A 24,492-nucleotide genomic window follows, 5' to 3' on the forward strand; every position below is an offset into this window, starting at 1 on the left:
ACCTAATCAACTAATCAACCCCAGCCACCTGAACATAATAAACCCAGGCAGGTAGGGGAAGTTAACCCCATCCCTGCCAATTTCTAAAGAGCAGAGCTTTGCTCTGCCACAAGGAGTTTATCAAATAAAGAATGGAGATAATGCTTTGAAAAATGGTAACTTATTGTCACACAATTGTTAAGTCAGATGAAGACAGAACACAATGTGCTAGATTCTCAAAACTGTTTACTCCAAATTAGTAAAAACACACTCAAAAAGGAAAATGCACAAAACCAGAAACTCACCAACATAAAGACACTTTTGCTAATGTTGACTACGATACATGTCTATGGCAGGCAAACTAGAACTGAAAAGCCACTCCCAAAGTAAAATATATTTGAATAATGCAACAAGGACCACTCTGAGTGATTGCAGCAATCATAAAATGGCAACGAACAGTGAAAACAAACTGTGAAACTGTAATTTACATCTGCCTTGGATACTAGCGAACCGGAAAAAAGAGATCTAGGAGAACTTGCACACAATTCCCCAGCCGCCATCTAATAATGCAATCAAACATGGGTGGGGCACTGACTGAATCAATACATGGGAATGTGATCAACTTAACATGGGAAGGGAAAGTAAATAGAAATGAGCGATAGCATTCCAGGTGAAACCGGAACAAAGAGATAAGATGACTGGGGAATGAAAAAGATATGTAATACTCTGACGGTAACCATGAATACACATTGTTTTTCTTTGTTTTAAATATGAAATCCACTGGGGAGGAGGTGGTGTGGCAGTGTTGAAAATGGACAGGAAGGATGAGAACAGTCATAAAATCCCAGTTCTGTCAGTATGAGGAAAACATCAAAAGGGTTCCACCTGTTTCAGTCCTAATGCAGATGGGAACCTAATTCAAACAGGCCCTGTGCTAAAATAAAAAGTGTCCGTTTTGGGTGTAGGGACTCTGACTAGTAATGATGCCAATGTTTTGCCAAAGTTATACACCACCCTAGTATCATCAAAAGTCTGCCTGTTTGGACCTTACAGAAGAGCAAGTGCTACGAAGATATTGAATGGATAAAGCTACGGCATTGTATTTATATGAATCATTTCGCAGTATCACTCACTGCTCTCTGGCGGGGGGGGGGTTGGACCCTGTCTCCCCAGCTGTGGTGCTGTGTCCTCAGTGCCTCGACCATCTGTCAGGGTGAGAGGTGCGTGCATCTGCTGTCGTCTCCTGGTGGCTGGATGTCCTGACCTTCAGCGTTGGCGTGCTGTGCTTCCTCTGGCTCTGCTGTCCTGTTTGGATGGTTCCTGCCATTCTTCATCGATGGGCCATGCTCCCTCCGGTTTTGCTGCCCAGCCTGGACAAGACCTACTGTTTTGCCTCCGGCGCTGCGCTCCCTCCAGCTCCACTCCCAGTTTTGACCCCCTGACACTTTTCAGAGGGCGCAGGAGTCTTCTGCTCACAGTTCCAGACCCCCGGACACTTTTCAGAGCTCGTCGGAGTCACTGCTTTCTCTGTTCTCCATCCAATGAGGCGACTAGACCCCGCTACCACTCTCTGGAGATGCTCCATTCCTTTGCCTGCATCCACTCGAGCAGTAATGGAATACCAGCTCTGGTTAGGTCTCCCCCTGGCTTTGTCCCCAGCGCTTACTTTCTGCCCCACTCCTAACACCAGTGTAGCATTTCGCAGGCCGAGAGGAAGGAGACAACACTCTTGATTCAAGTTCCATTGCTTTAATTACTCACAGACCACTGCTCTGTCTGCTTCACTGCAATCCTCGAACAATAACCAGCTTTCAGAACACACACATAATTGGAGGTGCAGCACCTTTTATAACATAGCTCCGCCCCTTATGCAAATCGGGTGCTGGAGCTTACACACATCCATTGGTCCTCATCCACCCACCCACCCGGACCAATGGGCACAGACTAACAACAACCTATCACAGGGGAGACACAGGAGACACCATACACAGGCTACATCTACACACATAGACAAAGATGGACACCCCCAAGTGGGGGTATATAAAACCTGTCGATCCGACACGTCTGCCTCGCGTCTGTCGAAAAAACCATCTCCGAGAACCATTGACGTCTCGTCTGATTAGTTTATACCTCTGTCTCAACTCTTTTTAAGATTAACGTTAACCTACGTTAGTTTCGAGGGAAGCACGAATTTGAACGATCGTCCAGCATTATACCATATCCATATATATATATATATATATATATATATATATATATATATATATATATATATATATATATATATATATTGCTTTATTAGTGGCTTATTTTTCCACCTGAGATTGTCATCACTAACCTTCAACCAGATATTGTCTTGTGGTCTGGATCAGCACGCCTTGTTCACCTGGTAGAGTTAACAGTGCCATGGGAGGATGCTGTAGATGAGGCGTACGAGAGGAAGAAACTGCGGTATGCTCAACTAGCCACTGAAGCGGAACAGCGAGGATGGAGAGTCCGGGTTTACCCAGTGGAGGTGGGTTGTCGAGGATTTGTGGCACACTCTACAACCAGGTTTCTCAGAGATGTCGGATTCAGTGGCCAAGAGTTGCGTCGCACAGTGAAGAACTTATCTGAAGCAGCAGAGAGGAGCAGCAACTGGCTGTGGTTGAGACGGAAAGATTCTGGCTGGGGATCTCAAGCACAATAGAAAGAAAGAAACGCTGATGTACAGGTAAGTAAGCTGGGCTGAGTTGAGTGGGGGACGGAGGGGGGTGATGCTGGGACGCCAGAATCACCGTCGATCATTCTTGAGGTGTCGTGGGCTAGTCGACGAAACCCTGAGGATGGAAGGTGCCCACTTAAAGACCCCAGAGATGTACCCTACTTAGCTCAATCCAGACGGTTGTCATGCTGATGCGCTGGGGAGGCCGCACTGTGGTTGACCTCCGGAGCCAGCATTGCAGCTGTTGTGTGTGCTGATGCGCCAGGGAGGCAAATAAGCTGATCCCTGGAGCCAGCATTACACTTCAGCCATTAACACCAGACAGAAGGATATCTACATCATTACATGGAAGGAAATGCAAATGGATGGAGACACCTATGGATCACATTAGTTTACTGTAAAGCTACGTCTTAGTTGATGCTTATCTTGGCGAGAGCCGAGTTCAAATCAACATGAAGTTTTAACATCTACTCTTGTGTAATGGAAATCATATATACATACAATGTATATATATATATATATATATATATATATAAAATATATATATATATATATATCTATATATATTATTAGAAATGGTCCATTGGTGTAAAGAAATAATGGAATACTGGAATATCTATGGGACTATTTAGAAGTTTTCCTTTTAGAAGTTGAATTAAAGCATAAAGTTACCTGACCACCTGCATTCTGGTGAATATCCCATTGCATTCTTCTTAAAGGTTCAGCTCCAGATTTCCCACAATAAATTATTCAAAGCTTATATTGTAAGACTGTATGCAGTACAACAGATACATTCATATACACTGTAACTATAATGACGTTATAATGTATGTCACTAAAACATCCGCATATAGTACTTTATTGTTGAACTGTTCCAGAATTGAAACATGTATGTATCTTTATTACTTTGTTGTATCTAGTATCTATAACAAAAACACTGTCAATGCAAAAAAAAAAAAAAAAAAAAAACGTAACAGCCATTTAAAATGGTGATATCAAACACAAAAGCCCAAGTTAGGCAAAGCAATTGGGACAACCTTGTCAAGCATCAAGCACATAGGCACAAGTGGAAAGGTGCTGGGGCCCAACATTCACACAATTGTTGCTTCTGACTTGGCTTCTTTTTTTCATTGCTCTTTGTACAACTTCAAGGGCATTGTGACCATTCCCTTATCAGCTCAAAAGTCACATCTGCAACAAAAAACATTGACAATGCACAACCAAAAAAGGCTCCAACACCCCAGCTATGGATCTACAATGCCTGCCCCATCAACTGTCACTTCCAATACGCTTACCTTGCATTCTTATTATCCCTTGCACTTGTTACTATTATTGGTCTTGTTCATCAGCTTCATTGTTAGATATATATTGCTTCATGATCTTTCACGTATTCTTGTATGTATGGGCTAAATGTCTGTCCATGTGTGTCCTGATCTACCTGTGCCTTGCCCGCATGTTGTCCATATGTCTTCCCAAAGCATACCTGTCTGCGCCTGTGATGACGCCTCTCCCATTTCCTGTATTTCTTTTTCCTTGGCACATATGTGTCTCAGCGTCTTTATTCTGGTTAAAACACAGCTGAGAAGGGAATGAGCATTTCAATGTAAAGTGAAGCAATAAAGCGGATTGATCGCCAACATGTTGTTGGGTCAACCATGGCAGCTCCTGCTACGCAAGGACTTCCTGAGCCCAGCGGAGGGGCTATTATGGCACCCGAACCCATCCCAGTCTGGCCGTTGAACGAAGCCGTCTATCCAGACGAGGTTTGCCAGATGCAGTGGTAGAGACACTACAGTCTGCTAGGGCGCCGAGCATTAGAGCCCAGTATTCATATGAATGGAAAGTTTTCCAAGACTGGTGACCTGCCCTATTGAGACAATAATAACCTGAAAATCTGTGACCACTTTGAAGGTATTCCTGTCAACAATATCAGTGTGCCACGACACAACTGACTCTGCGTCCCCTGGGGCACACTTCTTGGCAGTGCAATTTCTTAAAAGGTCTCGGAGGCTTCGTCATCCCATGAAAAGTATGGTCCCCAAGTTGGATCTGGAACTGGTACTGCGGGTCCTTACTGGTCCCCCATTTGAGCCCATGGCCTCAGCAGAACTGCGCCCTGTTTCCTTGAAGATGGTGTATTTAATAGCCATTACCTCTGCCAGACGAATAAGTGGGCTTCATGCACTATCCATCGATGACACATCTATGGCTTTCACTGGAAATGACTAGCGGGTAACATTAAGAACAAATCCAGCCTTTTTGCCAAAGGTGTTCTCATCATTCCATATTAGCCAACCAGTGGTTTTGGAAACTTTCAGACCTCCCCTGCACAAGTCAGAGGAGGACTGTAGACAGCACACACTTTGCCCGGTCCAGGTTCTGCGCTGTTATCTGGATAAGACAGCATCTTGGAGACAGTCTAACCAGCTGTTTGTCTGCTATGGGACCCGCTCTAGAGGTCAAGCCCTATCGAAGCAACGTCTAGCGTACTGGGTGGTAGATACCATATGCTTGGCATATGAACAGACGGACTCTCTCTTTCCAGGAGACATTACGGTCCATTCTACCAGGGGCCAAGCGACTTCGTGGGCTTTCTTTCATGGCGCCTCCTTGGATGAGCTTTGCAATGCTGCTACATGGACTGGTAGTCAGACATTTGCGCGTTTTTACCTCCTTGATATTGCAAACCGAGTGAGGCCATCTCTGGGCTCTAGAGTTTTGCAGGCGGCATGCCCTTAGGCGTCATGTGGGCTCCGAGGCTATCGCCGTGGGGCTGTACTGTCAGTAATCTGGAGCCAAGACAGCTTTGGTACAGCTTCCCATTCGGTAATGGCTGTCATTCCATTGAAAGGGAAAGTTAGGTTATTACCATAACTCTGGTTCCCTGAAAAAGAATGACAACCATTACCCTTCAAGGTCGTGTCCACAGCTGACCTCCGATTTAAAAAAAAACAGCTATATGCTACTGTGAGGACGACCCTCTTCAGCAGGAGGTTGGAGGGATTTTCTCCTCACAGCAGGGCCCTGATAGGGCAGCTTTTTTATATATGCTCAGTGATTGACGGTCAGAGAGGCTCTTCCTATTCGGTAATAGTTGTCATTCTTTTGAAGGGAACCAGGTTTATGGTACTAACCTAACGTTTTTTTTTTTCTTCTGTCCTGATGTGCATGCTTTACTATTATGTTTCTCCATATCGCTTGAAACACATGTATGTTTAGTTTTTCTCTGCCCAATCCCTTCTGTCCCTTGATTAAAATCCTGAAATGAGGTGAAAATCGTTATTTGCGTCATTAACATATAGGTTTCTCATTTAAATTCTGAAAAGTTATTCCGCCAGCTTTAAATTGCACCCATTCCAGCTGTCGGAAAACATCAGACATTTTTTGATGGAAATAACTTTCGGGACAAGAGTCGGGTTAAAGCTCCAGGTAGTTTCGGACTTTCGGAAGACACTGTTGATATTTTGGGTCGTTGTAACTTTGGAATTGAAAAGATGTCTAATAGTGTAACTCTATGCTCGTTTTCACTCTATGGTGAATATATTAATTACGACAGGAACTTCCGATCTGTGTGTTGCGGACGAGAACTTCCGATCGTGTCTTCGTCACCAAAACAAGAAACTGAGGAAGCGCTCTAGTCGAGACAAAAAGTCAACGTCAGAAATATTTAAAATAGATATTACAAAAATCAGAGGTATGAAAAAACAGTACTGAACGTGTTATAAAGTCAAGGGCTTTAAAGGAATAGTAGCTAATGCACGAAGCTGCGGCCAATAGACGGGAGGAACCCGGGTGTTGCTTGCTGACAGTTGCTGGGGGAGAGAGCTGCTGGTACGGAGAAGGCAGGGAATCTGACCGCTTTTGCAGAACAGGAATTGGAGGGGTAAATAGGGATCGACTAGGGATTGTAGAAATCCACCGAAATACCTGGAAAATAATAAAGGAGAAATAAACTGGTGGCTAAAGAAAGGTTTCCACTTTCCTGTCGGCATTTGTATAGTAAGTATTAATAATATCTAATTGCACGGGCCTCACTGACCGATTGTTTAAGATCTTCACATGGCAACTAGTATGCTTTAGATGTGTCCTCTGTTTGCAATATATGTTTATGCAACAGGAATAGACGGGTTTATTGCGAGTTTAAAAAAAGATAGAGGTCCGTGATAAAAACCTTGAAGGTATTTTGTGTTTTTCATAACCTGGACAAATATACTAAAATGTGTTTATTTTATAGCGACGCCTAAAATATAATTCGAAACGTAATTTCATAGCACATAGGGATCTATACCGTGGTAGAAATTTTAGTTTGCAAAAAGTACTATTTCAGCTTCAGTAATGTTGCACAATAAATTGCCATTGCAGTATGCATCACTTAGTATATAATTACTGGCATTTATATTAAATACGTTACTATGCAACACATTTAAAGTGGTGCTAATTGTGATCCAGATTGCTTGACATTAGTATATTCATTGAGAAATTACATCATAACGCATTTAGTAATATAGTGAATAGATGTCGGGATAAGAACCACAACCGGATGCGGTGGGGAACACTACTACTGCTAGCCAAAAGCAACATGCAGAACACAACCTTTCAAAGGGGTATTGCAGTTGGTCGCTTCACTGACATTGTGTGATGCTTTGAGTACAGTCTGAAGACCCCTGTAGAACTATCAGTCCCCGTGTTAAAATGTGATAATGACATCAGTTCTTAGTGATGTTTGATGCAAGTTGAGTAACATTTTTATCGTTCAGAAAAGCTGTAGAAAGACACATACATTCACATAAACACACGGCACCTCATAACAGATGGTATCCTTCAAACCAGTTAGGTTTATGTTCTTTTTCCACAGCAGCATTTGAAAGTGGCCAGATGGCTTTGTAGAGATTATTTCAAGCATGCTCAGAGCAACATTGCAATGAGAAAGATCTTTCACTCCCCCAAACAAACCTTATGCATATACAGTATTGAAATTATAAATAGAACAGTGTGTGGCCACTGCAGGACTTCCATTTGTAAATGATTGCATATGACTCCAGCTCAAGTAGACCGTGGGGTTGGCCAACCCAATGTGATGCATCCATTTTTTGTGGAAAGCCCTTGAAACAAGCTTTAAAATGATAGTAATATTATTTGTCACCAACCACCCATGGAGAAAAAAATAGGTCAAAGATCAAAATGGCTTTACCACCTTCAGACACCACATAAGACACACTTTCTAGGAATGGAATGGAATGACCCTATTGGTTTTACAGTGTTGGTTTTGACTGCATCATTGGTAAATGTTTTTGTGTGCTGTCTGCTAGGAATCTGAATAGTTTAGTGTCTAAATGGTTACACGTTCTCCAACTATTAAATGCTTAAAATGTTTCCCAACCATTGTCAGAGATTTCTTGTCAGATATAGGGGTCAGCTCTAGTGTTTCTACATTAGGATGTGTGCACTGCAAGGTTAAATGTTGGAGTGCATCTATCATAAAAAAAGTAACAGCATTTCTCATGATGTGTTTTTTGATTGGTTACCAATAATTGCAAATATGGGTTTAAATGTGTTTAATCCTAAATGTTTAATCAGTAAAAACCCATACTGTGTGTTGTGTTGTGCAGGGATCAGGGGGGTGGGGGGGGTGGGTGGTTTCAGCCTGAAGGAGCCCGAGGGATTGCCGGGTGGCCAGCCGGAGACACGGGGAGCAGGATTGGGAAGCACAGCGGAGCGGGTGCTGCGGGGGTGGCGGAGAAGATGGCAAGCAGCCCCGAAAAAAGTGCCTCTGCCCAGGAGCTGAAGGAGCAGGGGAACCGGCTCTTCCTCAACCGCAAGTACCAGGAAGCGGCAGTCTGCTACAGCAAAGCTATTGTTAGTACCAGTCATGAACATCAAATCCAGGAAGAAATTCATCACCAAAATTTGCAATACAAATGTAGAAAGTAGACACCTGTTTTAATATCACTGCTATAAGGTTTTAAATTCCCATATTGCTGAACCTGGGAGAGCAGAAGTGGTGATCTTATGGTCTGATGATTTGTGCTGCTGGTTTACATGAATTTTATGTGTGTTTGTCTTTTACAAAATGAATGGCTTAAAACTCACACTAGCCCTGCAACCAGTCCTGGGTTTCAGAACTAGCTTGCATTATAAAAGTTATTTCACACCAAGCGCGTCACGTCATAGTGTCAGTGTCACATACATTTTTTAGAATACTGTACATCTGTGGAGGCTTTCACATTGGCCACTTAGCGCAACACGGACCGCATCTAAAATAGACTGTGTTCCTAGTTCCACCTGAGCGTCTGGCATAAATGCACTTATTTAACTAATATATTTATGAAAAATATGTATTAATATAGCAAATAATTGTTTTTATTAATGTGTTCAAATAAGGAGATATTTAGATTGTGAAAGAGTATATGAGTAGGCTACAGGACTGCTCCTTAAAAAAAACAAAAACAAAAACATACCAGAGAGTTGAAAGGTCACATCACAAAGGAAAGCACCAGTCCAAGAAACGGGTTTGGAGAAAATTAACATTTATTTTCAACAGACTAGTTGTAGTGGGACCAGGGGAGTAGATGTAGAAAGACACTACATCACCATGCGTTTGGTGTAAAACAACCTCAAGTATATGATTTAAATGATCAGGACCCATGATGAGGATATGTTAATAAATGGTTCCTTCCTGGAAAACTCTTGCAGACTCGAGCGTGACTGTCATGCTTTGATACGTGCAATCAGTTCAGAACACATTTACCAGGTGCCGCATTGTTTGAACTGCTGGCGCTTGGTCATTTCAGTAATATCCAAAAACAAGGGAAGTTCTGAAACCCAGTACTGGGGGCCAGTCAAGTGCAAGTTTCAAGCCTTGGGAGATGCTCTAAATGTAATGAAGTAATTGAGTGTCACTGAGTCTGGGGGATATAAGAAGATGTATGTCTGTATTTAAAGGTATCTGAATCGTGGGGTTTTTGGAGGAACTGATTCTTTCCATTCATATGTCACACTTGGGTCACAGTGATCTGCTTTGATCTTACACTGAGTTTGTTCTTTATTCAGAACCGGAATCCCTCGGTGGCAGTGTACTACACCAACCGTGCTCTGTGCTACGTGAAGCTGCAGCAGCACGACAAGGCCCTGGCTGACTGCAAGCATGCGCTGGAGCTGGACAGCCAGTCAGTGAAGGCACACTTCTTCCTGGGCCAGTGCCACCTGGAGCTGGAGAACTATGACGAGGCCATCGGCAACCTACAGAAAGGTCAGGGCATGAGACGGAATAGCTGGACTATCCTCTAGGGCTGTACATAGGCAGGGTCTTCACGATACCATACGTATGGCGAAACTGAAAACTTAGCATGAAACATAAACATTACACAATTATTGGCCCATTTGATAGTGCGAGTGTTTGGAATAAATCAGTGTTTTGTCAAATAAGATTCGCAGCCTGCTTTGCTTTTGCTTTCTGATTAATCTTTGAAATAAAATGATTTAAAACAATTACAAATACTGTAAGTAATAGTAACCTAATACAAAAAAAATATATACAATTGCAGTTTTTGGAAACAAATGTTTTAGAATTTTTTTTATAATCTGTTTTGCAAAAAATTCGGGATGTCACAGAATTCTTTAAATGGAGATTAATTTAAAATCAAATACTGTAGATGAATGCTGCCCTCTGCATGACTTCTTGTTTTATGTCGGTATAATTCAGGAATAGATTCAGTAATGTAGGGACTGGTAAGAAGTGTGCACCTTGGCTGCAAAGTATGGATAAATTTGTTTTCCACAACACTGTAGGGACGCAAATGAAATGCACTGGAGACTGGTAATGTTTTTAGTAATTACAGATGTTTAAGATAGTTTTCAATGATTTAATGTTTCTAGTTATACTTGGCGAATAGTAGACGTTTTCATACCTGCATTGGCTCAGCTCTGACGTTGCTGTATTCAACTGTGAAGATGACGATGATGATCCTAACTAATGTACTGTCCGTCTGATGGGGCCGTTTAAAATTAGATTTGATGTATTCCCAGAGTACCGGTACTTGATTCGTTCCTCATAGTTTAGACTCTTAGCAACGTAACTCATAGCAAGAACTTGGGACAAGTCCGTGATGCAAACAAAAAAAAAATCAATTTAAGGCCATGCTGTTGATTTAAACAGGCTGGCACACAGGTTGAATTTCGCCATGTTGCCTTCCATCATTAAATTAACTGTGGTGATCAACAGTAACCCAAGTCTGTTTGGCTTTCTGAGGTCGCTCCCGGTGGGCTTGACAAAACATCCTTTACACAAAGTCATTCAAGATAGAGAGAGGCTGCCAGAGTGCTTACTAATACATTTTATTCTGGGATTTTCAATTCAGACACTAAAACTAAATCTATGCATGGACATCACTGTTTGCAGGCCACTGTGTTTTGTGCCTGCAGACTCACATTTATTTATTTTGTTTGTATCATGGTGTACAGATACAGGGGTCACTGTATCAGTAATTGTATTATCAAGAAAAATATCACGGTTCACCATTTGAATCGATGAATCCGCACACCTTCACTATCCACCAACAGTATAAATGTTATATTATACATCTTAGTAACAGGGATATAGAGCAGGCACATGCATGTCACATGTAGGTTGCCCACGAGTCCCCAGAAAATTGTGGAAATACTTCTGTAAAACAGCTAGGGCTGCAACGAAGGATACATTTTGACCTTTGAAGGTTCAGAACACATTACCGAATGTTCAGACCTTCAGTGGTACTAATTTGCATAATTTACTGCTGATGTCATCAATTATTATTTATTTTTTTTTGGTCATCTGGGCATTTAACATAAAAATCCCAAACAGCAGAGGGGTTTCGAGACATTACTTTCAATGCAGCTTTGCTATGCAACGCTTTGCTGTCGAGATGGAGAATGAAGAAATTAAAGGTTTGCCTTTGGATAACATGAGCTGAAGGGGGAGGGGCAGACGGTGCTCAGTTTTCGAAATTGAAATTGTTAGTATTGGCGTATATTTTGTATGTTTCAAGCATATTCTACCATAGCACTTCTCTTCCGCTGTCGTACACTAGGTATTCAGTACATGTTTTACTGAAGTACTACAACCGCTATAACCACAAAACATTTGAACTGCTCTTGAAAATTTTAATAGAGGAGGATTTAATATATTTTAATATATCCTTGTTTTCACAGTAGCAAAAGACATGGATCTGTTACAGCCATTTGTGGGCTCTGTGGTACGCAACTGCCATTCATCCAAATAATAGTTCGATTTTTTATTTTTTTTATAATTGTGCAGAATTAAAATGTTTTATATAAAATAGTCAACCAATAGAACTGCATTTTCTCCATGGCAATCCAATCATAAGTGAGCGGAGGCAGGACATAAATATGTTGACGGTCTTGAGTAGGTTTAATCAATGGGTCAAAGATCTGCCCCTTGTTATGCAGGTGTCCAATCATGAGTGAGCAGAGGTGGGACATAAATATGTTTGAAAGTATTCTCCGTTTCAGTTGAACGTTTTGTGAGTTTAACCAGTGGGAAAGTCAAAGTTCTGCCCTGGTTTTGCACCTATCCAGTCATTAGTGAGCAGAGGCAAGACATAAATATGTTTGGGTGCATGGTAAAAGCTGAATGTCACACAATATTGCTAATGTTATAGAGACTGTTATTGAGAATTATATTGATAACATCAAAGTAATATTTACAAATTTAAAAAAAAGTCATCAGTCAACAGAGACGTCATAGTCGATTTGGTTACGCCATAAATACCTGAACTGACACAGGAAGGGACTCGTCACTTTCAAATTATGAAAAGTATCCAGTCAAATATGAAAGCCACCAATTGTGAAAAAATATACTGCTGGAACTGTCTTTTGTTCAGTACAGAAAAGGCGATATGGAACAGCACTGGCTACAGCAATCTATGATGTCTGAAGACATCATAGATGTTCCCAAAGTCACTTGCGAGTCGCTGTTACTCTCAAAACATCTGGGCAAACCTGGATTGATGTTCAACTGAAGTGTAGGGATACAATACATCACAACTAGCAAATAGGAAAAAATTGTGAGGTTCTTAAACACTTGATTGTTTACCTTGGCAAGCAAGAACTGGCATTCAGAGTTCACGATGAAGGCACCAATTCCTGAAATAGAGGTAACTATGTGGAATTACTTTCTCTGATTTCTGATTGACAGCATGTTAAGCAATCGCTTGTCAATAGCCACAGTATTCTCGGGTACCTCTAACAAGATTCAGAACGAATAAAAAACAGGACAGGAAGCCAAGTACGAAACTGCAATGGTAGAAACCACAGACAATGCAAACGCAGCTCAGAATGGTTGTTCTGTGAAAATGTGTAGCATTTACTACAATAAAAATAATAATAAAAATGCTTTTAAAAAGACCAAATTCCCATTGGGATATCTCTATCTATCTATCTATTTATCTATATATCTATATATATATATATATATATATATATATGTGTGTGTGTGTGTGTACACACACACACACACACACAGTGCTGTGAAAAAGTATTTGCTCCCTGTTTGATTTTCTGCATTTTTGCACATTTTTCACATTTATTTTGGATAGATCTTTTTGTGGGCTGTACAGTGGCTTGCGAAAGTATTGACCCCCCCTTGGAATTTTTCCTATTTTTTTGCCTTACAACCTGGAATTAAAATTGATTTTTATTTGGATTTCATGTAATGGACATACACTAAATAGTCCAAATTGGTGAAATGAAATGAAAAAAATAACTTGTTTCAAAAAATTCTAAAAAATAAATAAGGGAAAAGTGGTGTGTGCATATGTATTCACCCCCTTTGCTATTAAGCCTTTAAATAAGATCTGGTGCAACCAATTACCTTCAGAAGTCACATAATTAGTTAAATAAAGTCCACCTGTGTGCAATCTAAGTGTCACATGATCACAGTATATATACACCTGTTCTGAAAGGCTCCAGAGTCTGCCACACCACTAGGCAAGCGGCACCATGAAGACCAAGGAGATCTCCAGACAGGTCAGGGACAAAGTTGTGGAGAAGTACAGATCAGGGTTGGGTTATAAAAAAATATCCGAAACTTTGAACATCCCACGGAACACCATTAAATCCATTATTAAAAAATGGAAAGAATATGGCACCACAACAAACCTGGCAACAGAGGGCTGTCCACCAAAACTCACGGACCAGGCAAGGAGGTCATTAATCAGAGAGGCAACAAAGAGACCAAAGATAACCCTGAAGGAGCTGCAAAGCTCCACAGCAGAGATTGGAGTATCTGTCCATAGGACCACTTTAAGCCGTACACTCCACAGAGCTGGGCTTTACGGAAGAGTGGCCCGAAAAAAGCCATTGCTTAAAGAAAAAAATAAGCAAACAGGTTTGGTGTTCGCCAAAAGGCATGCGGGACGCTTCCCAAACATATGGAAGAAGGTACTCTGGTCAGATGAGACTAAAATCGAGCTTTTTGGCCATCAAGGAAAACGCTATGTCTGGCGCATACCCAACACCTCTCATCACCCCGAGAACACCATCCCCACAGTGAAGCATGGTGGTGGCAGCATCATGCTGTGGGGATGTTTTTCATCGGCAGGGACTTTGAAACTGGTCAGAATTGAAGGAATGATGGATGGTGCTAAATACAGGGAAATTCTTGAGGGAAACCTGTTTCAGTTTTCCACAGATTTGAGACTGGGACGGAGGTTCACCTTCCAGCAGGACAATGACCCTAAGCATACTGCTAAAGCAACACTCGAGTGGTTTAAGGGGAAACATTTAAATGTATTGGAATGGCCTAGTCAAAGTCCAGACCTCAATCCAATTGAGAATCTGTGGTATGACTTAAAGATTGCTGTACACCAGGGGAACCCATCCAACTTGAAGGAGCTGGAGCAGTTTTACCTTGAAGAATGGGCAAAAATCCCTGTGGCTAGATGTGCCAAGCTTATAGATACATACCCCAAGAGACTTGCAGCTGTAATTGCTGCAAAAGGTGGTTCTACAAAGTATTGACTTTGGGGGGGTGAATATCATGCACGCTCAAGTTTTCAGTTTTTTTGTCTTATTGTTTGTTTCACAATAAAAAATATTTTGCATCTTCAGAGTGGTAGGCATGTTGTTTAAATCAAATGATACAAACCCCCCAAAAAATCAATTTTAATTCCAGGTTGTAAGGCAACAAAATAGGAAAAATGCCAAGGGGGGGGGTCAATACTTTCGCAAGCCACTGTATAGAGGGGAGTCTGCAGATTGCATGTCTGCAAACATGCAATCTTCAGGTATGAAAAAGTTATTGCCCCCCCCAATTTAAGGGATAATTAGGGTCAGCTGTTTGAATACGTTGGTTAACAATCAGGCCTGATTTGGGCCAGCCCTGCCCAATATAAATCTGACTAACTTTGGCCCTTACCATCAGAGTGAAGTTGTCAGCACACAGGTTCTGGAGACACATCATGGCATGATCAAAAGAAATTCCCGAAGACCTCTGGGGGGGAAAAAAAGTTTTTGATCCCTATCAGTCTGGAAAGGGTTACAAAGCCATTTCTAAGGCTTTGGGGCTCCACCAAATCATAGTCACATCCATATTGTCCAAATGGAGAAAGTTTGGGACAGTAGTGAATCTTCCCAGGTGTGCCGTCCTGCCAAAATCTCTCCAAGAGCAAGGCATAAAATCGTCCAGGAAGTCACAAAGAACCCTAGAACAACATCCAGGGATCTGCAGGCTTCTCTCGCCTTGGCTAAGATCAGTGTTCATGAATCCAACATCAGAAAGACACTGGGCAAAAATGGGATTCGTGGCAGAGTAGCAAGGTGGAAACCACGGCTCACTAAGAAGAACATGAATGCTCGTCTCAAGTTTGCCAAAAAGCACCTGGATGATCCTCAAGAGTTCTGGAACAATGTTCTATGGACAAATTAATCTAAAGTGCAACTTTTTGGCCAACATGGGCCGCGTTATGTCTGGCGAAAACCAAACGCTGGATTCCACAGTAAAAACCTCATACCAACGGTCAAGCATGGTGGTGGTAGTGTCATGATTTGGGGATGCTTTGCTGCATCAGGACCTGGATGACTTGCCATCATTGAAGGAACCATGAATTCTGCTCTGTATCGGAGAAATTTATAGGCGAATGTAAGGCCATCCACCCGTGAGCTGAAGCTGAAGCTGAAGCGCAGCTGGGTCATGCAGGAAGACATTGATCCGAAAACACACAAGCCTACATCAGAATGGTTGAACAAGAAATTTTAAGTTTTGGTATGGCCTAGTCAAAGTCCAGACATAAGCCCCATCCATTGAGATGTTGTGGTAGGACCTGAAACAAGCAGTTTATGCTCGAAAACCCACTGTCACTGAGTTGAAGCAGTTCTGCATGAAGGAGTGGGCCAAAATCCCTCCACGGCGCTGTGAGAGACTGATCAGTAACTACAGGAAGTGTTTGGTTGGCAGTTATTGCTGCTAAAGGTGGCGTAACCAGTTATTGAGTCTAAGGGGGCGATTACTTTTTCACACTGGGGCATTGGTTGTTGCATAACTTTCTTTAATAAAAAAATGAAATAAGTATCAAAATGTTGTGTTTGTTCACTCAGGGTCACTTATCTAATATTAGATTTTGATTGACGATCTGATAACATTCAGTGTCAAAAATGCAGAAAATCAGACGGGGCAAATACTTTTTCACGGTACTGTGTGTATATATATCTATATATATATATATATATATATATATATATATATATATATATATGTGTAATTTAGATTCTATTGATTTTGTAGTGTTACTATCCAGAACAGCCACTATAAGATCGTTGCCTTTATTAAAAATGTGCACGGATTAATCTACCAGTTAATCAACTAATGCCCATAAATTAACTGATCAAAATTTAATCGAATGGCAGGCCTAATTAATTTACTTTTGCTGTATCCCATGCTATTCATATTGCAGCAATATATTATTAATCCTTATTGTTCTGATATTTTTATTCACACGTCATGGGTCTTAAATCTTCAATAAAGAAGCACAAAAAAATAAAATGTTGAAAAGGAGCTAGACTGTTTATGCCCCATGATGTGTGAATTACAAATTTCACAATAATCATGATTGTTTAACAATATACTGCTGAGATGCAGGTAACACAGAATAACGCAAAGGTAAATAAAGGTGTTACTTGTACACCTGCTTCCTCACATTTTTAAATATGTTCCTCTTGTTGCCAACACACAGGAAAGTCCCCAAAATGTTGCAGATTTCTACATAAGGGCTTTATATTGTCAGTGTTCTGAAGGATTTCTTTGTCTGTTTCCAGCCTACAACCTGGCTAAGGAGCAGCGGCTGAACTTCGGGGACGATATCCCTGGAGCCCTCAGGTTAGCAAAGAAGAAACGCTGGAACAACATCGAAGAGAAGCGCATCAACCAGGAGAACGAGTTGCACGCCTATCTCACCAAACTCATCCTGGCAGAGAAAGAGAGGTACAGGGAGTTAGTGCTGCTGTCCCATAGCCTTTACAAAAAATAAGGCTCTCTGTCCAAAGAAAGTGAAGAAGTAAATAGACCCTAGTCATTAGATTTGTCTAATGGTAATGTGTTAATTATGTTTTTTGAAGGCAAGTACCTTCAAATGTCATTTTAATAGATGTTTTATGATGTTTGAAATCATCGTTTTTCTTAGTTCTATTGCTCCAATATTGAATTTTCTTAATCTCCCTTTACCTGGTTTGGAGCTTGCTTCGAAAGGTCATATTGTCATTGTCATTTTCATTTGAATGGATTGAGGAAGGCTGTTCAGTGCAGCTACTTTCCATCCAAATTTCCATCCCAGTTCAAAGCAAGCTCTGAATCACCAAACTGCAGTTGTCCCATTGATTGGATGAGTATGATGATTTTGTGTTAAGAGTATGGGTATGCTTATTGTTCCATTACCTCTGCAGTGAACAAGCAGACTTCAGAGAAAAACAAGATAACTTGGAAGACAACAGATGCAGGAATGAATTAGCAAAGATTGAAGCAAAGCATGTAAGACATGGGTTTCCTTTTAATGTGTTGACTTGTCTAGTTCAGTTTAAGTCCTAAACTCTGCCTGACTGTTTTCACTTATTAACTGGGCTGCATGATTAAAAACTGGCTTTTCATGGCTCTTATCGATCTAAAAATAGATATTTCCTGATTTAAACATATATTTATTAAAGTGGAAAAACTAGCCTTGTCCGATTCCAAGTTGAACGTTTTCTTTACAGTTATTATGAGGGATCCTGGGAATCCGTTTGCTGCAGAGTAACACAGGGGAACACAGATTTTCTATGTTTTTGGATCTTTTAGTTTTACACTTGGGGAGGGTCAAAAAACATGCAAGGCCTTTTACCTTTGTTTGATAATAATCAAATCAATACATGTATAATATATAAACATTAACATAGGCAACCGTGCTTTAACTTTATGTAAACCTACCTATCTAATACAACTGCTCCCTGTATTCAAGTTCAGTTTACTTCAGTATTCAGAGCTGTTCAAGGATGCTGAAATCACCCCTAAAAATCGTGTCAATGAGTTTGGCAAGAATGAATTTCATGTTGATGGTAATGTGCTGTTTTATACTTCATGCGGCAATGCTTTAGATTACACTCGTAGGCAGACCATTGTAGAACACATGGGAAGGTGAGATTTTTTCAGCAAGCACATTAGGAAGGTGGTGCCATTCCAAAGCCAGACCAATTATAGCTGGAATGGTGCAGCTCTGTTTTAACAGTAGCTGCCCAGATGATGAAGACTAACTCAGAGCTGAACTAGGATGAATATTATTATTTTTTTTTTTATAACAGGGAACTATTTGTAATATTTGAAGTAAAAAAAAAAAAAGTGTTTGTTTTATTGATTAATGGCATTGGTAAGCTTGTAACTTGTTTAGAATTTGAAAGTGTAACAATATGTATTTTGTTTAGCAGACACATTTATCCAAAACAACTTACACATGTTTTACTTTAATGCAAGGTTATAGTAATTAAAGTTATAAACTAAAATACAACATAGAGACACACCAAATGTAACAAGAACAAAGATAAATACTTCCTGTGTTAACTGTTACCCAACTGTATTGTTTGTGTGTCTTACAATGTGGCAGGGAAAACACATTTTTAACCCATTTTTACTCTCAGAATAACACAGATTTTTTTTTTTTTAATCAGTGTTTCATTTTTTTTATTGCAGAAAACTAGGATCCCTGGTTTTTATACAACAAAGGTTCTCAAATACTTAAACAGCAAATGCTAAATTCTATTTTCACCAAATTAACAAACAAAATAAATGGTAATAAAAATATCACCAGAAGTGTGAAATGTCCACTTCTTGTACTGGACAGAGTAATCTGTAGCAGTAATATTCCGGATTTTTGATGCAACTGGTGTCTCTTTCATTGAAGAAATCGTGCAGCTCTATACCATGTGTCCAATCATTTACCAGGATAATGCGTGATAAATGACGGCTCAGGTCCAATGTGCAGTGGCCTTGAAAGGGTCCCGAACCTATTGCATGAGGATGTTTGAAAGGACCTTTCAGACTGCTGCACCCTGGCACTGCTGGGAAGAGCTCATACATACTTGAAATTGATTGCTTTATTATTCAGCAAGGATTCATTATTTGTATCCACGTGATTATTGGACTTTGTGCCTGCCAGAATCGGTTTTCCAGTATTGATTTCCTAATTTAAGGAGTGAACGCAGAGTTTAACGAGACACTAGAGTGTACAGGATCAATTTCAGGCAATTGTTCCTTAAGTGCTTCTACACAGGAATACATGGTGCTTTTGTACAAAAAAACAATGCAGATTTTGACGTTCTCCAATAAACTTTTTTTGTCTTTGTTTTAAAGGATAAATATCTGTCGGACATGGAAGAGTTGTTCTCTCAAGTAGATGAAAAAAGAAAGGTGGGTGAATGTTCAGTCTTATAAAATAGCCATATTCTCTATGCTATATCCCTCAATTGGAAATTAGTTGGTTTAGTTCGTCAAAGCCATGAAAATTGTTTCCATTAAGTAATTGTACAAAGTGACCCATAAGTCAGGAATCGTAGGTGTAATTGTTAATATTGGCAATTTCTCTATTTCTTTCAGATGTGAAATGTCTTTTAAATAAAGAGGAATACATTCAGATCATTTTGATGTGTGGCGCAGATAGTTTACATGCTATGGCCACCCAGTTTTACAATGAATATCACAATCGGCATAATATATCATTCCTATGACTTATGGGGAACCCCAGTATAATAAAGAAAGAAAACGTCAGTGGTCTGAATAATTTATATACGACAGATTTACAGTGGTACGGGTTGAGAAATGTTGTCTTTTTGTTACATACAGCATTTACTCTGTTTCATAGTCGTGTTTGCTGTTTGAAGATGCTGTTTTTGTTCTCTGTACAGAAGCGGGATATCCCTGATTATCTGTGTGGAAAGATCAGCTTTGAGTTGATGAGAGAGCCCTGCATTACCCCCAGTGGAATCACGTATGACCGCAAAGACATAGAGGAGCATCTACAGGTAAAAAAAAAACAAAAAAAAAACATCCAACTACTAGCAGACTACTAGGCTAATTGACATCTGTAACTATGCATTCACATAAGCAGTAGATAATCAGAATGGAAACTAATCATTTGGCAACTTTAACTTTCAAATTTCTCTGTGACTAATACCTTACCTTGTCTTGACTTTTGCTGCCCAAAAGTATTGAAACCCGATTTTTCTTTTGATATTGCTCTCCTGAGTAGCATGCAGTAAATGTTGATTATGGGAGGGGTCACAGATCCTGATTTTGGCACTATCTTCCTACCATGCAAGGATAACAGTAGGTAGTCCTTGATTATTAGAGGATTGTGAAGGTACAAGTTTTAACACTGGGATTATGGTTCTTGGCCCATCTCCAGTTCTGAATCCAATCATACATTGCCGGATGAAGTAAATGATGTTGGTGAAAGGAAGACACACAACGACTTTTTTTTTTTTTTACAGATCTCAATTACCATTAATCCTTAGCGGTCCATTTATTCAGCTCTCGTCAGGCGCGTCAGGTCCAATTTATTTTCACACGCGCTGTTGATTTTACACGCACTGTTTACATTTTTTTTTCAGAGTAAAACAGGTTCAAAAGGCATTGAATCACAAAAAACAACACTCAGTACTGTATCTACAGCCAAGCCCCTCCTCTTGTTCACTGTATTTTTTACATGCCTCTTTATAGACATGCATACTAATAAATCCGTTTTATCACCAAACTCCTCAATAATGCATCCAAGTCATTATTTTATTACTATAACATCGCAAAAAGCTTTGCAAATGTCCGTGATATTTTTTGAGCCCTGGATGCAGAAGCAGCTACGTCCTTTATGTCTGTGTTATCTCTGTAGTGCATGGGGCTATGAGATACTCCCCCCCCCCCCTCGGCTTTTTCCGGAGAAAAGACGACTAGAGACCTGTGCTTTATGTCTTTTTGATGATGGTGGACCTAGTCCGACATAGTACTGCAAAGGGTTAATCTTGGGGCTACCTAATCTTACCTTGGCAAAGTAGTTCAAGATAAGTCCTAATCAGGGGCTATCAAACCAAGTATTGGGCAGCTGATCTGTTGAAGAGTGGCCAAATATATCCCTGAGACTTCTTTTGAAGAAGCTTGTACACTAGATGTCTAGAACCATTGATAAATCGAAAGCTGGTCTTAGTAAATGTAAAACAATATGCATTGTCGCTGATGTTCTGTCTTGTTTTGTGTTTGTAGCGAGTTGGACACTTTGACCCTGTGACCCGGAGTCCCTTAACCCAGGATCAGCTGATCCCAAACCTGGCTATGAAGGAGGTGATCGACGCCTTTATCTCAGAGAATGGCTGGGTGGAAGACTATTGACCTGCAGGGTTCAAGACAAACCGAGATACCCTCCTGGATTTGCACTTTAACCCAGTGGCCGTGTGATAGACTGCCTTATGAAGCACGAGTCCCCTGGAATCTCTCATTTTACCATTGTTTTAATCTGCTCTCAAAGGCTGGGAGCTGATCCCAATGGAAAAATATAATATGTACAAAATAGCATACAAAAAATCATATGGTACTGGTGGCTACTACAAATTGTTTTGAATGGCCTTGTCAGTAATACGCTTTATTCTTTTTATGTGCACTGAGCACCATTTCACAGAGTCTACTTGACTGTTTGTTTTATTAGTCCTTAGAACTTGTTTAGCATCCAGATCCTGGTAGGTGCCAGTTTTCAGTCCTAGCTATTGCGTTCACTTGTCGGGCTGGGGTTTTTGGATTGGGCCACTATTTCTTTTTTTTTTTCCCCCTGTGATTCAGCCACCTAACTGCAAATCATGGTTACAAGTATCAGCACCCACAGAAAATGGAGCTCTTTAAATTTTGTTACTGTTTGAGGGGAGAAACTGGATAAGTGATGAGCTAGTCTGCGTCCCCACCACTAGAACCACACTGAGCTTCCCCAGAAAGCGATGTTTTCCACTTACAGCAGAAGTTGTTTTATTAAAAAAGCTATTGTACACTTTGCTGCCTTCATCCCGTGAGATTTAAAGAACACAAGAAATAGGCTGTGGAGTGGAGTGGAGTGGAGTGGAGTGGAGTGAGCATGAGGGGGTTGGGGTTGGACATATTGTATTGTGTATGTATGAAGAGTTTGAAAACTCAACTATCTTTTCTTCATTGGCATTCATAAAGCTATGGCATCACAGTAACAACACTGTAATGTAGCACTGTAGTGGTTTTGCTGTTTTGCATTTGTGTCCCACACTTGTGTGGTACTAATAACGTCTAAGTACAGTTTTCTGAAGGCTTATCTCTGGGTTACTGGGCTATTAAAGTGATTGTAGCTAACACAATAATTCCATAGATTGAAGCCATTTTTATTTCTCAGTCTTTTAAATTGTCTACAGCTTTCAATTTGTTTGAAACTCAAAATAGTTTCTGTTTGAATTTTTTTTTAATTGCCATATTTTTAAATATTTTGCAGGAACACATCACTATTTTTTATTGTTTATTTACTATTTTCCACCAGTGTTTCGGGAATCTGAAATCCTTTTGATTCAGTGTGTTGTATTGTCATGTAACCAGGTGTTAAATATCCTCAAACACCTGAGACACGTTTTTTTCATAAATATGGTGAAGTTTTTAAATAGGTATGTAGTGGAGCTTTCCATAAGTAAGTTACATTTAACCGCTTATTCAGTTATATTGAAACATGGTAAGGGCATGCTTTTGTAAAACCTATGAGAAAGTCAAGAAGGAAAAGTTTCCCCTAGTGCCGCCTTCAGCGTACTCCATGAAATGTTTGTCTACTCTTTTACTTTAGAATTCTGATTTGAGTCTCTTTGTTTTTAAGTAAATAATAAGGTAAACGCCCCTTTCTTTGTGTTGGCAGTTTAGTTTCCATATATTGTTTACTTTTACACTAATTGCAATATCTGAACTGTCTAATTTTGAATTTACAACCATAGCAGAGGATGTATGTTACTGACAAAAGGGGAGTTTATTTTCATGTAACAAAAGATACCCCCATAAACAGATTTTCATCCCTCTTTGCACAGGGTCTACCAAGAAGAATGGATCTGATCTCCGCTGTCCTCACTGTTTACTCCTAATGTTCAGCCTCTAATGGTAGGAGGTACCAGCGAGTCTATACCAAAGCATTATTTCCCTTTCCCGGGTAAAAACAATCTGTGGCAGGCTGGCGAGTGGATAGAAGCCCAGAGACAGACTGCAGTTCAAAAAATATACTTTTATTTCAAAAACACACAAAATAAAGTGCACAAGGGCAAAACAAAAAGGTTCAAACAAATAAAGCAAGACCAAAAAGCAAAACTTACAAAAATAAGGTTTCCAGGCTGGGCAATGCCTTCACTGGATTCAAAATTTCAAAAATACAAACAACCAAAAACCACCAACCTACGTCCTCAGCTCCCTCCTCTCAAATGAGAAGTAGAGGCCTCCTTTTATGTCAGGTGGCTGGGCGCTGATTGATCGTTAATCATTTAATCAACTAATCAACCCCAGCCACCTGAACATAATAAACCCAGACAGGTAGGGGAAATTAACCCCCACCCCTGCCAATTTCTAAACGAACAAAACAAAAACAAACAAAAAACGCTTTAGTAGTGATGTGCACCAATATCAATATTTTGATGATTATATATCATTTCTGTAACGCGATATCGTCGGATTAAAAAAAAAACGTACGATCGCAGAAACATACTTTTTATTGCTAATGCTGCTAAAAATAAAAACACAGTATAATCAAGTGTATTTATTCTAATATACAACAAACCCTGTACATACCAATCATGGTCAGTCTCATAAGCAATCACCAGACGCTAAAATATTAACCACTGTATAAGCTACCAGTACCAGGTGATGTCGCATTTCAGGATACAGTCGGCGCCACTTTATCGGGACGTCGGGCAAATATCCTTCGGATTACTTTCCTTTGTAATGATTTCTGTGAGAAAACAAGTCTCCAATAATCTTAAATACATTTTTACAATTCTTCACAGAATCCTCTGAACTAACAAATACATGTTTATTATTATTTGCATTTTACTTGCAGTGTCCTTTCATTAATAATGCTCCAAAGTTGGCTAGTATTTATCCTCTTGCTTCAGGTTTCCAAGAATATCTGAGTTGTATAATCCACAGCGCTACACTGAGTTTGCACGTTCTTCCGTGAATCCACCCGATCTCTTGCAGAGCTGTAATACTCCTACACTTTTACACTCTACGTCCAGTTCTTTGAAGTTCTCTGGCAGTTTCATCAAGGGCATTTGCC

At 40.2% G+C, this 24,492-nt stretch overlaps 1 protein-coding gene across 1 annotated transcript; it reads left to right on the forward strand.

The window, feature by feature from the left end:
- The first annotated feature begins 8,317 nt into the window (after positions 1 to 8,317).
- LOC121330955 (E3 ubiquitin-protein ligase CHIP-like) lies at positions 8,318 to 22,555 on the forward strand. The gene is made up of 7 exons (XM_041277965.1): positions 8,318 to 8,539; positions 9,734 to 9,932; positions 16,991 to 17,156; positions 17,615 to 17,699; positions 19,548 to 19,604; positions 20,099 to 20,215; positions 21,447 to 22,555. The coding sequence occupies exons 1-7, from the start codon at positions 8,426 to 8,428 to the stop codon at positions 21,570 to 21,572; spliced, it is 864 nt and encodes a 287-aa protein (XP_041133899.1). The 5' UTR covers positions 8,318 to 8,425; the 3' UTR covers positions 21,573 to 22,555.
- The last annotated feature ends 1,937 nt before the right edge of the window (positions 22,556 to 24,492 follow it).

This window comes from Polyodon spathula, chromosome 18, assembly GCF_017654505.1.
Source record: "Polyodon spathula isolate WHYD16114869_AA chromosome 18, ASM1765450v1, whole genome shotgun sequence".
Taxonomy (NCBI): Eukaryota; Metazoa; Chordata; class Actinopteri; order Acipenseriformes; family Polyodontidae; genus Polyodon; species Polyodon spathula.